At 42.1% G+C, this 14,201-nt stretch overlaps 1 protein-coding gene across 1 annotated transcript in view; it reads left to right on the forward strand.

Moving 5' to 3' along the window:
* Positions 1-14,201, forward strand: part of LOC121286380 (rhomboid domain-containing protein 3-like) — a 36,812-nt gene that overhangs the window by 16,982 nt on the left and 5,629 nt on the right. The window contains exons 2-3 of the mRNA XM_041203472.1: positions 3,756-4,136; positions 6,542-6,695. Of these exons, the coding sequence (XP_041059406.1) occupies positions 3,756-4,136; positions 6,542-6,695 (535 nt within the window). The remainder of the gene's footprint in view (positions 1-3,755; positions 4,137-6,541; positions 6,696-14,201) is intronic.

A 14,201-nucleotide genomic window follows, 5' to 3' on the forward strand; every position in this document is an offset into this window, starting at 1 on the left:
GAGGTAAGATTGGAACAAACTGCAGAGTCAGAGTGCAGCAGCCCAAGAAGTATCAGTGTGGTGTAACCAGCTGGGTCTGTGTGCCGCAAGTGTTGGTAGTTGAAAGTAAGCCATTCAAAAGTAAGCCCCTCAAAAACAAACTGGAACAGAGACAGAAAACTTGGCACAGGTTCTCTGCTGCTTGTGTAAGCTGCGAGCAACAGTAGTTGAAAATAAGCCCCTCAAAAACATTACTCGTGTAAAAGTTGAGCCCTTAACTTTTTTTGCCTAAAAAAATGGGTCTCAAAAATTCGACTTCTACATTGGTATATACTGAAATTATTTTTTAACCTATGTTACCCTTTTAAAAAAAAAACCCATAATCTTCTCACCTTGCTGGACTCCCTCCATGGAATTCCTTTATCCAAGAGATGAGGTGGGCTTTGTGTTCTCATCCACTAGCAATGCTGTTCTTGACAGGAATTACATGAGCATGATCCTGTCAAGCACCCCATCAGATTTTTATTCCCCTTATGGGGAGATGGTTGACAAATCAACATTCAACTCCTGGTGATAGTGCTGCTAATTTTAAAATGAAGTCTGAACTATGTTAGTGATGTCAGTTGCTGAACTGCTTGCAAAAAAACATAAGTCTGCTAACAACACAAATCATGAAGAATGCATCATGCAAAATTAATCAGTTGAGTTAATGATTATTTATTTACATTAAACATAATCTTCCTAAGTAAAAGCAAAATTGATTACAAGATGGACCATTGCACTATGTAGATAAAAGGAACTGCTAGCGAGTGTTTGTAAACAAGTCTGTTTTAAAGTCAGTTATGTAATGCAGTGATTGGTAATACAGAAACAAGAAGCTTGATGGCTCTAATCACCATTTAATGGTCTCACAGACTCTGTTTTTATAACGAGTTACAATCACGTGGCTTGAGAAGAGGTGTGAATTAGGATGTTGACACCTCGCTACTTTATAAAAGTAAAGCAAAATACTCTTGGTGCTGGAAATATGAACTAAAAACAGAATAGGTTGGCAAACACTCAGCAGGTCAAGCAACATTTGTGGCGAGAGAAACAGAGATAATGTCTCAGGTCAATGACCTTTCACCAGAATGAAAAGTTGTTAAAAGTACACAACGTTTAAACAAGGAAAGGGTGAGGGGAAGGGAAGAACTATGGGGAAGGTCTTTGAGAGGGTGGAGGGCAGCAGTGATTAAATGACAAAAGGGCAAAAGACCGGAAGCTCAGGGCAATGCTTGTGGACTGACTGGAGGTGTTCAGCAAAGCAGTCGGCAGGTCTGCGTTTTTGAATATTGCTGTAAAAAAGAGACATGTTGCCGAAACCTTTTGTCTTGCACTCAACAGGACGAACGACAAATGCCAAATTTCAAACAATCACAACAATTTATACTACAGGAGAAAAGGAGGTTGATTGGCAAGCCAACCCTGATTGGCCAAGGCGTTGCCATGGAGAAAGTAACGGAGAACTATAGGCTTCCCAAGCTCCCCAGTAATTCAAAAAAGGTGCAGGGTTTGAACACATTCCTTTTGTTTGCAGAGAAGAGACATATGTAGGGACCTGTGCTAGTGTAAATAAAATGCATAGAGGAATAAGTTTGCCAACCCTCCAGAGACCTAGGATTTGAAGCAGGAGTTTCCTGACCGTTCTGCAGCGGTGCTAAATCAAATGGTGGCAGGCCTCCAGGCAAATCAAAGGTGACATGAGGAAAAGATTTATTTACAAAGCAAGTGATTAGAATTTGGAATCTGGAGAGTATGGTGGAGGCAGAGCTAATCATGATTTACAGAAGGGAATTGGATAATTAGCTGAAGAGAAAAAAAAAATTGCAAGGCTACAGGAAAAGGGCAAGGAGTAGGAACAATTGAGTTGCTCTTGCAAAGAGCCGGCACAGATACATTGGGCTGAATGGTCACCTTTTGTACCAAACCATTCTATGATTCTGTAGCTTGCCCTTCAGTCACTTAGAAGTGAAGATTAATTTCCTGGACACTGCTGCAAGCAACCTGGGAGGAAAGTTATGGGCATTTTCTTTGTCACTTATAAGCATATTGGATATGGGAAGAAAGGCTGTTTAACTGGATGGAGCATTTAGGGATGCCAGGTCATGTGATGAAACCTCCAGGAATACACCCAACAAAAGTTTGCAACCCTATACAGTAGTGGACAGGGAAAGGGTTTTATCAAAATGCACCTGTGCTATTTTTAATCTGCTGGCAGTTGTTTAACAAGCAGTACTTAAAAGCCAAATCAATTCTCTGCCCAACTCCCACTCTGGCCTTTGTATACTTGGCCTTCTGAAATATTCCACTGAAGCTCAAGGCAAGCTTAACGAACAGCATATTTTTCTATCATACTTTGCAGCCCTCTGGTTTAAATTTTGACTTTTAACAACATTGGACATTAGCTATTTTCTCTCTAGTAAGGGATTCTGACAATGTGGAGAAGGAGTGGGTTGATGCTTGAGGTAGGAGATTATTGTTAGGCACAGTATATGAATCATAGGCAGGTGAGGCTGACGGGGTGACCTGATTGAGGTGTACAAGATTATGAGGGGCCTAGATAGTGTAGACAGGGATATCCTGTTTCCCCTAGTGGAGAGGTCAGTTACCAGGGGGCACAGATTTAGGGTGATTGGTGGAAGGATTAGAGGAGACATGAGGAAAAACTTCTTCACCCAGAGGGTGGTGGGTGTTTGGAATTCACAGCCTGGTTTGGTTATGGAGGCAGAAACACTCACCTCATTTAAAAGGCACCTGGATCTGCACCTACAGTGCCGTAGTCTGCAAGGCTACGGACCGGGTGCTGGAAGGTGGGATTAGAAAGGGCAGCGAGTTTTTTATTTTTTCCTTTTTCGGCCGATGTAGACACAGTAAGCTGAACGGTCTCTTTCTGTGCGGTAATTTTTCTATGGTTCTAAGGAATGGAGTTGAGGTGCAAATCATCCAGGTTCTAATTGAGTGGGGAAGCAGGCTCACTTGGCTGAATGGCCTACTCCTGTTCTAAACATTTTAACTAATTGGCTCCATACATTTGAATAAATATCGGTGCCAAAAAAACTTACTTTTGCCTTGCTGCTTTCTGTTTGTTTGAGACATTGCCTGTTCTAATCAGCAAGGTACCAGCAGCCCTCAACATTGCCGTCACCTGCCTCTGCAGTTTGCACCAGGCAGGTAGTTTCTGCTTCCTGGAGGTGCTTGGGGCCCCTCAACTCCTGGCCAACTAGGCCATATTCATTTTAAGATAGTGCCCTGGGAATGAAGCAGCTGAGGCCCAGGATCTGGAATTCATCCCTGTGCTGGGTTCCTGACCCCACTTTGAAATTCCAGCCCTTGGCCTCAATATTTCTAGGTTCATAGGGAGAAAATTGACCAAGGTTCCCTGCCCCGATGACTATCCAAAAATACTTGCTGGAAATGTGGATGTTGAGCAGCACTGTCTGACACTGGGGGAGCTGAACTTAAAACTAAAAACATTATTGGTATCAGTTTTCCTTAGGAAAGAGTTGTAGTAGTATGTGGATACCAGTGATAAATACTGTATCGGACAATACAGTGCCTGGCCAATGCCATACAATTTTGTTCACAGTCACAATTTTCTGTACGCACCTGCAGTTAAGTTGTAAGGTGAGCTACCCTGCAATTATTACTGAAACATATACCTTGGAAATGTGCTGCAATATTAGTAGCTGGCCTCATTAGTAAAAGTAAACTAATTATCTTCTGTTTTATTCCAACAGTGTACCGTTTACTGAGCTACTGTTTTGTCCATGGCAATATCTTTGCTTTGCTCGTCAACATTGCATTGTTAGTTGTCTTCAGCAGCCGTTTGGAGCAACAGTTGGGCAGTGTTCGATACCTCTACTTCTCTGTCCTTTTTGCTGTTTTTTCTGCACTTCTTTATCTGCTCTTGGGAAAACTACTAAGTCTTGATGAAACACCAGTGTGTGGTTTTACAACTGTCCAATTTGCTATGGTGACGCTAAGCTGCTGTAACTCTGAAATGAAAAGGACCATCATCATAGCTGCAGTACCTTGGATACTTCTCCCTGTTGCCTACCTTGTTATCCCGGGTTCATCCGTACTTCTCCACATCTGTGGAATTATTGTTGGCCTGACCTGTATCCTTTCTGATAGTTACACTAGAATGGGTTAAAACTCCCGCTTAACTCTTCAGCGGGCTCAGTTGGTAAAGTCAGATGTGTGCCCAACATGGTGCAAGTTATCTCAGTCAGCATTTTTCAAATTATACCAAGCAGTTGTACTCCTTTATTTCAACTAAAGAGTAATTTTAATGGTGATTGTTAAAAGCACCGAAGGTATTGTGATTCAGAGGAATAGGCAGAAAAGCAGAATTGTATATAGATTTTTTTCCAAATGTTTCTCCCACCTCTTCTGAATCTACTGGTATGAACCTTTGGGACATGGTGCTTGGAATATTTAGGTCACAATGAAAATGGTACATTCTGGTTAGTTTCAAAAATAATAAATTTTTAATCTTAAAAAGTTAAGAAATATGAATGACTTTTTTTTTAATCCAGAAAAAAGTAGATCATCACTTTCCAAAGCTGAATGAGCAACCATTTGGCCTGGATATGGCGATACACTTTTTTTCCTCTGCTTGATACACTTCATGCTGCTGATACTTATTCCAATTCCTCCCTAATGCTGTTGCCTTTGTTCCAAGAATGGGAGTATGTGTCTCTCAATGTGGCAGGAATTCCCAGCCCAACAAAATCTATCATAAGATCACTGGCTAATACTTGATAGCATGGCCATTCAGCCCATCTTAATTCATCTATTCAGAAGCATCTTAAAAATCTCCTTGCCCAATTGTCGCTTAACTGATTCCATTTTCGCCTCTGCTGCTCTATCTGGAAGTTTATTCCAATGTGTTTATCACTCTTATGTGCAGAAGAATTTCTTGGTATCAGTCCTAAAATTCCTTTCACTAGTTCAATGATTCCAGTCTGTTGTCATCCTGGACCAAATCAATAGCATTGGATAACACATTGAGAAGCTGGGGTTGTTCTCCTTGGAGAAGAGATGATTGAGGAGAAATTTTATAGAGGTGTTCAATATCATGAGCGGTCCAGATGGAGTAGATAATGAGAAACTGTTCCCATTGGAGGAAGGGTCGAGCACCAGAAGACTTAGGGTGAATGGCAAGAAGAACAAATGGCGAGATGAGAAAAAACTGTTTTATGCAGTGAGTGGTTAGGATCTGGAATGCAGCTGCTGAAGTGTGGTGGAAGCAGATTCAATCGAGGTTTTCAAAAAGGAATTGGATAAGCACCTGAAACCAGACAATTTGCAGGGCTACGGAGAAAGGGCAGTGGGGAGTGGGACTAGCTGTACTGCTCCTGCAGAGAACCAACATGGAAACGATGTCCCAAATGGCGGCCTCCTGTGCTGCAACCATTCTATGATAACAGATGAAATGAGAACTTAGAATGAGAAAAGTAGCAGCAAAAGGAATGGTGCCGATCCCTGACCCTTGGGGCTAGAAATCAGCTGTTACAACATGACAATTGATTTTGCTGTCTCCAGAGCCGACAGGCTGTACACCTGTCTATCCTGATGATTATATCTTGAGAGCTTTTCTGTCTCATCATCACTGGCTGCACTTTTTACAATCCTCTCACCATGGTCGAAATATTAGGTCTGTGTTAGGTATAACTGATACACTTTTGTATGTAGTCTAGGATTTGATATGGACATGTAGTTCTTTGTCTTTCTAAATAATCAATCATCCTACATTTTTCCATAAAATAAAAAGGAAAATTGATTTTTCAGCCAATACATAAAATGGTAATGTATTACAGCCATGGGTATCTCAGTATACCACATTACCAATATGGAGAATGCTTGTAGTTGCAATGTATTGCAGCAAATGTGAATTTTCAGTCAAGGTAGAGGAAATGGAGTCTGAACAAAGCAGTTAGGGTAAAACTGTTCCCACTGGTGGTAGGATCGAGAATGAGAAGGCACAGACATAAGGATTTGGCAAAAGAAGCAATGGAGACATGAGGAGAAACTTTATCACGCAGCAAGTGGTTAAGATCTGGAATGCGCTGCCTAAGAGTGGTGGAGGCAGGCTCAACGAGGCATTCAAGAGGGAGTTGCATTGTTATCTGAAAAGGAAGAATGTGCAGGGAAGGTTTTGGGGGGGGGGGAATGACACTGATTGCGTTGCTCAATCAGAGAGCCAGCGCAGAGATGACAGGACAAATCATCTCCTTCTGTGCTGTAACAATTCTGTGATTAATCCCATGGGATAAAACATTACCAAATGACGTGATGTTTACTCCTCTATTATATATTTTTCTTTAATTTTGTGCATTGGTAAATGTTTGTTTTGGGTGTTACAGTGACTGGGTATTTTTAAATCCTTGGAGTGCAGTTGTTCTCATGGGCTGAGAAATATATTCATGCAAGTAAGAGATGTGAATTTGAATGGTTGGAATCTGCCACACCTTTACACTGTCCTACTGCTGTGAATATCCTTGACACTACTTTTATTCAGATAGCTGTAGATTTTTGTTTTGCCTGGAGTTGTCAAACTCAGTGATAGAATCTGTTGAAAGGCTGGCTATCTGTAGATTTCTGCAACTTAACTCCTGGATTCCATTTATCTTCTCTCCAACAAAATACCATCTTCCTGTTAGTAACCTTGAGAGGTGAGCAGAAATTTTTAAGTTAGTGATTAGGATTTTGTGTCAATATATAATATACAGTAAAAATGTTGTCATTTTTATTTACAAGTTTCTCTCTGTTCCCCACTTTATGGTTATCTTTTTGTTAGAATTACCATATGTTAATACTACAATTTTTTGGCTAGTACTCTACTTGCAACACATTTTATTTTGTAATTTTTGTAGAGGGAAATTCACTTAAATTTAAGCTATATTATGTCAATATTATTCTTGACTGAGAAGATGATCTGGACAATCTGATCCTAGACCCATGCTGATGAAAGCAAAATACTGCAGATGCTTGAAATCTGAAATAAAAACAAAAAAGCTGGAAAAACTCAGCAGGTCTGGCAGCATCTGTAGAGAGAGTTGCAGAGTTAACGTTTCAAGTCCGTATGACTTCTTCAGAGCTAACAGGCTGCAGGCAGGTCTACAAGAGTGGCCGTCTCTCCAATTGCTCCCTTGGAAGACATATCTGGTGGCTCTTTAGAGCAATGTACCTAAGATTGGGAGCCCTTTGGCACAGTTTTATCCCCAGGCTAATTTTCCCTGCAATGCTCCTGTAGGCATTGACTGCTTGCTAGAGTGTAGTTCTGTGAGTGCTTCATGCCCTTGGATAGCTTGCCCAAGTATGGCTTGACTGTGAACATGAGATGATTCAAGCCCAATCTTGTCCTACCCTTGAATCTCTCACACACACTAACTTCCAGCAGAAGCCATCTTTAGCATTCCTATTGCCTCTTTGGTTGAAATCATCTATCTCTGTAAGGACAGAGCCTCAGTCTTGGGGTGGATGTACTCTGAGGGCCATTGGTGGAACCTCTGCAAGTTATGTTTGGAAAACATTTCAAGCATACACTGCTTGTACAGTACCTTCTTGTGGTGAGTTTGTCTTCCAGGCATTGAAGCCAGTACCATGCCATTTGATTTGGAACTTTTATCATGCTATTTTACCATGGAATAAGGTAAAGTTACTGTGGTTTTCAATTATTTCACATTATGTTTTGTTTGTCTTGTGACTCAGTAGATAGCGTCCCTCAGGGCCAGAAGCTCTGGGTTCAAGTCCCACTTCAGGACTTGATGGCCATGGAAGGTACATTCATAACATGGCCAAACAGGTTGATTATCAAACTGTAAATCCTTCCAATACGCCTGATGGCAGGTGCTAGGAGTGTGTGAGTTTCCTGGTCAGCCATACTGCAGAAGGCAACAGCAAACCATTGCAGTACTTTGTCAAGCATAACAAAGGATCAATCCAATGGCAGTCCATGGTCGCCAATACCCTTTTAAGGCATGGTATCTGAAGGAGGAGGATATTTTGTTTATAGCTACTATTGTTTATTCTTCACAATGATACAGTACTGCTGATCCCAAAGCTACACTCATTGCAAAGCTCAAAAGCACAATTTGAAGGGACAGAATTTTTCTACCCAAATATTCTGCTTACAAAATGAAACTCTGTAAAAAAATGTAAAGCATTTATGTGGAAGTCGCTGTCCCATAAGTAACTGGATAATATAAATGTTTCACCTTCTAAAATTTTTTAATACAGAAGAATCTGTCTTGCGCCTATTTGTGGCTTCTGCTATGTGAAATGGCTGCTGTGTTTGCCTGCATAACACCAGCCACTGCACTTTAAGGGACTGTGCTTCATTGTATCTGAAACACGGCAATCTTTCTGATGGATGCATAATGGACCATATAAATGCAACTCTTAACTTTAAGTTCTAATTTTGTATCATTTGTTTTTTATGTGCAGTTTGAGTTAATTTTTCTGTTTTTTAAAAAAAATTGGTAACTTGATAAACAATTGGGGAAAAAAAAACTACAACTTCTTATACTTGTAAAAATGAACAATTTGGCAAAAAAGGTAGTGCTGAAAACAACAGCGATTTGGCAGCACCATTTGTAGGTAATTAGATCCACAAATCCTCCACTGAATTAGTTGCTGAATTTGCAAATCAGATTAAGAGAGCAAATTGCAAGCCATGACATGCTGACATGGCAGGGTCACAAACAGCAACTTTATTTCAATGTTCAGCTAAATGATCAGATGGGGTATCCCGCCATGGTTAAAAGCTGCTGATTGTGTTCATCCTGGTTTGTGACTTGGTGCATGCTCCACAAACAACGAACCACAGCTTGTTTATTGCTCTTCTTAAAAAGATTTATCCCCAAATAGAACAGAGATAAAAATAGCTTGTACTTTACAGAAGTAATCATAATGGACTCCACAGTAGTTCAACACATTATTGTGTACTTTCGCTAATTTTTGTTGCCCTGAACACACATAAAGCAGTGGGACAAAGAGCTGACGTCCTTGAATCAAAGTCAGCATCAGCAAATTTACGCATTTTACATAAACGTTTCCCCCTTTCCCTTGATGCTGACTGCCTGTCTCTTGATGAGGATATTTTGAATTTCTGCATTAAAGAGGGGCATCCTGGATAATGTTAAACAATTTGCCTTCATTATTGATAAATTTGTGAAATAAAAAATAGTTAAGATTTGAGTCTATCCACAGTCAACAGATTAACCTAATTTTCTTTACCTTCAAAAAATACCTGAGCAATTCTGCCTCTCACTTGCAATGCCACTCCACCACCTGACACCACTGTTGCAGGGCATTGCACGGAGGTGGGGCGGGAGGAGGGGACAACCACAAAAACACTTCCTACTTCTATATTGTTTGCAAGAGTACTCTGCAATTCTTAACCCAAATAAAGTGTTTTAAAGAGGGAGAAACAATAATACCCAAATAATAAATAAAACAAAGTAACCATATTAAATTAAATAAAAATACTATTTTTTGTGCAAAATGTGCCCTCTAGTGCCCACCTGTTGCAGAAGGCCTCAAGCACTCTGGTAGACACCATGTGCTCCTTCTTTAGGGTCACTGGCACATGGCTACAGCTGTAGGCAGCCAGAGCTAACAACTCCATTTTTAAAATTCATTTATGGGTTGTGGGCGTCACTGGCTAGGCCAGCACTTATTGCCCATTCCTAAATGCCCTTGAGAAGGTGGTGAGCTACCCTCTTGAACCGTTGTGGTTCATGTGGTGTATGTACACCCACAGTGCTGTTCGGGAGGGAGTTCCAGGATTTTGACGCAGCAACAGTGAAGGATCAACGATATATTTCCAAGTCAGGATGTTGAGTGGCTTGGAGGAACCTTCCAGGTGGTGGTGTTTCACTGTATCTGCTGCCCTTGTCCGTCTAGATGCTATCTAAGGAAACTTGGTGAGTTTCTGCAGTGCATTTTGTAGATGGTACACACTGCTGCCACTGTCAGTGGTAGAGGGAGTGAATGTTTGTGGAAAGAGTGCCAATCAAGCGGGCTGCTTTATCCTGGATGGTGTCAAGCTTCTTATGGTGTTGTTGAAGCTGCACTCATCCAGGCAAGTGGAGAGTATTCCATCACACTCTTGACTTGTGCCTTGTAGATGGTGGACAGACTTTGGGAAGTCAGAAGGTGAGTTACTCGCTGCAGGATTCCCAGCTTCTGACCAGCTCTTGAAGCCACAGCATTTATATGGCTAGTCCAGTTCAGTTTCTGGCCCATTGCCATCTCCAGTTTGAACCTGGGGAAGGCCACCTTGGCCAAGCCCAGGAGCAAGCCCATGAGGCAGTCATCCCTCCCCTGCACCAGGTGGCCAAAGGTCAGGAGTGTGGGCCTACAGTAGTCAGCTTCGTTACTCTTTACTGGCAGTCCTGGCTATAGCCTCCTACGTGATGATGTTGCTTTGTTCCTGGATATGGACTGTACACTTCAGGCAGAAATTCCTGAATTACCTGATGAGGAACTGCCATTTGTGGCACAGAATTTGGTCCTGGAACAGAGCAGCAGAATCAAGTATGAGTAGCAGTGAGAAGAGAAGCAGAGAACTGAGTACAATAATATTCTAGGCTGATATTCCCGGAGTATCCTTAAAGTTGCAGCTCAAACATTCACTTCAATAGGTGATTGAACTGAAAAGCGGCATTGGCATATGCCTGATTGCACTATCATTTTGAGAATAATAGGAATGCAAATTTAATGTGCATTTGCACATTTAGCATAAATTGTCATGGTATGATAGTGTGAATAAAGATTTGGACCTCTGATAATGGTAAATAAACATTTTGACTCAGTAAAACAAATTCCAAGTTCTGGCAATGAATTTGGAGTTGAGAATCTGCACGTGCATCAAAGTTTGTGCATCAAATTCTAAGCAGTTCAAGCTTTTTCTAATCCCTCGCCAGGCAGTAATACAGTTCCTGGTGCAAAGACAGTCACTGTATATACCATCCACGTAGTCATTTTAGATGTGATGAACATAAGAACATAGGAGCAAGAGTAAGCCATTTGGTCCCTCGAGCCCACTCTGCTATCCAAGCAGACCAGGTCCGATCTTCTACTTCAACACCATCGTCCCGCAATATTCCCATATTGCTTAATGTCATTGGTATCTAGAAATCTGTTGACCTCTGTCTTGACCATACTCAATGACTGAGCCTCCACAGCCCTCTGGGATAGAGAATATCAAAGATTCACCACCCTCTGACTGAAGGAAGTGCTCCTCATCTCAATCCTAATGGCCTACCCCTTACTCTGAGACTGTGTCCCCTGGTTCTAGATCCCCCAACCAGGGGAAACATCCACACTGCATCTACCCCTGTAAGAATTTTGTACATTGAGTATTGGCAAGTTATGCAATTGTGTGGAACTTCACAAATGTGTCTGATCCTGTACTTACCTGACACTTTTCTAGCAGAGGGACATTGCGTAACAATGAAAAGCAGAACCTTGGCTGACCTTTTCTTTTGATTTGCCTGTCCAGTCCAGAACGCTGAGACCAATTCTAGCACCCACTTGAGATCTGACAACTCGGCAAATATGGCATGGCCCAGGAAGAACTCTTTGTGGCCTGCATAAGTCAGTATTATACTGGACAGTGGATGTATCTACTTAGTAAACGAGAGAAAGAGGCCATTCAGCCCTTCATGCTTTCCTTTTCTTTCCCCATAGCCCTGCAGACTTTCCTGATTCAAATTTCTTTTTTAAAAAGTAATTAAATCATTTTCCACTACCATTTCGGGCAGAGCATTCTGGACCTTGTAACTCGCTGTGTCAAAAAAAATCTCATCTCCTCCGTTTCTTTTGCCAATGATCTCAAATCTGTGCTTCCTGGTTACCAACTCTCCTGCCAATGGAAACAGTTTTTCCTTATTTGTTCTATCAAAACCCTTCATAATTTTAAACACCTTTATTGCATCTCCTCTTAATCTTCTTTGCTGCAAGGAAAACAGTTTCTCTAGTTTCTCCGTATAATTGATTTGCCACATTTCTAGTATTATTCTAGTAAATCTCCTCTGCACCCTCCCCTGACATCTTGACATCCTTCCTAAAATGTTCTGCCCAGAATTAGATGAAATACTTCAGTTGAGGCCCAACCTGTGATTTATAGAATACTTATGTCTCTACTTATAAAGTCAAGGATCTCATTTTTAACAACTTTCTCAACTTATCCTGTCACCTTCAAAGATTTGCGTAGTGAGCTCCCAGGTCTGTTCCTGCACTACCCTTAAAATTGTGCTATTTAGTTTATAATGTCTCTACTCATTCTTTTTATCAAAATTAATTACCTCACACTTCTGTGTCAAGTTTCACGTGCCATGTCTGCCAATTTAACCAGTCTGTATTCTCCTGATTGTTAACTATGGGCTGAACCTTCTGAGGAGTGGCAATCACTTTCAGATTATCATTCTGCTCCTTTTTTTAACCTTGTACCGGAGCTCCACGTTTTTTGCTTGGACTTCTGAAAGGGGAGTGTACGTGTTTTGGGAGGCCTTCTTCGTAGTACAGGATCATCAGGGGAGGTCAGTTTTTATTCATTCACAGGATGTGGGCTTTGCTGGCCAGGCCAGCATTTATTGCCCATCCTTTCTTGCCCTTGAGAAGGTGGTGGTGAGCTGCCTTCTTGAACTGCTGCAGTCCCTGTAGTGTGGGTACACCCACAGTGCTGTTAGGAAGGATTTTGACCCAGCGATAGTGAAGGAACGGCGATATATTTCCAAGTCAGGTTGGTGAGTGACTTGGAGGGGAACTTCCAGGTGGTGGTGTTCCCATCTATCTGCTGCCCTTGTCCTTCTAGATGGTACTGGTTGTGGGTTTAGAAGGTGCTGCTGAAGGAGCCTTGGTGAGTTCCTGCGCTGCATCTTGTAGATGGTACACACTGCTGCTACTGTGCATCGGTGTTAGAGGGAGTGAATGTTTGTGGATGTGGTGCCAATCAAGTGGGCTGCTTTATCCTGGACGGTGTCAAGCTTCTTCAGTGTTGTGGGAGCTGCACGCATCCAGACAAGTGGGGAGTATTCCATCACACTCCTGACTTGTGTCTTGTAGGTAGTGGACAGGCTTTGGGGAGTCAGGAGGTGAGATACTCGCCGTACGATTCCTAGCCTCTGACCTGCTCTTGTAACCACAGTATTTATATGGCTAGTCCAGTTTAGCTTCTGGTCAATGGTAACACCCAGAATGTTGATTGTGGGGGATTCAGTGATGGTAATGCCATTGAACATCAAAACGCGATGGTTGGATTCTCTCTTGTTGCAGATGGTCATTGTCTAGCACTTGTGTGGCGTGAATTTTACTTGTCACTTATCAGTCCAAGCCAGATATTGCCCAGGTCTTGCTGCATTTGGACATGGACTGCATCAGTATCTGAGGAGTCGTCAATGGTGCTGAACATTGTGCAATCATCAGTGAACATCCCCACTTCTGACCTTATGATGGAAGGAAGATCATTGAAGTTGCTGAAGATGGTTGGGCTGAGGACACTACCCTGAGGAACTCCTGCAGTGATGTCCTGTAGCTGAGATGACTGACCTCCAACAACCACAACCATCTCCTTTTGCGCTAGATATGGCTCCAACCAGTGGAGAGTTTTCCCTGATTCCCATTAACTCCAGTTTTGCTAGTGCTCCTTGATGTCACACTCGGTCAAATGCTGCCTTGATGTCAAGGGCAGTCACTCTCACCTCACCTTGGTTGTTCAGCTCTATTGTCCATGTTTGAACCAAAGCTGCATTGAGGTCAGGAGATGAGTGGCCCAGACAGATCCCAAACTGAGCGTCAGTGAGCAGGTTATTGCTAAGCAAGTGCTGCTTAATAATACTGGTGATGACCCCCTTCATTACTTTACTGATGACTGAGAGTAGACTGATGGGGCAGTAATTGGTCGGGTTGGATTTGTCCTGCTTTTTGTGTACAGGACATACCTGGGCAATTTTCCACATGGCCAGGTAGATGCCAGTGTTGTAGCTGTACTGAAACAGCTTGGCTAGGGGCATGGCAAGTTCTGGAGCACAAGTCTTCAGTATTATTGCTGGAATGTTGTCAGGGCCCATAGCCTTTGCACTATCCAGTGCCTTCAGCCATTTCTTGTTATCAAGTGGAGTGAATTGAATTGGCTGAAGACTGGCATCTGTGATGCTGGGGACCTCCAGAGG

The sequence above is a fragment of the Carcharodon carcharias genome, chromosome 13, assembly GCF_017639515.1.
Source record: "Carcharodon carcharias isolate sCarCar2 chromosome 13, sCarCar2.pri, whole genome shotgun sequence".
In the NCBI taxonomy this organism is placed as follows: domain Eukaryota; kingdom Metazoa; phylum Chordata; class Chondrichthyes; order Lamniformes; family Lamnidae; genus Carcharodon; species Carcharodon carcharias.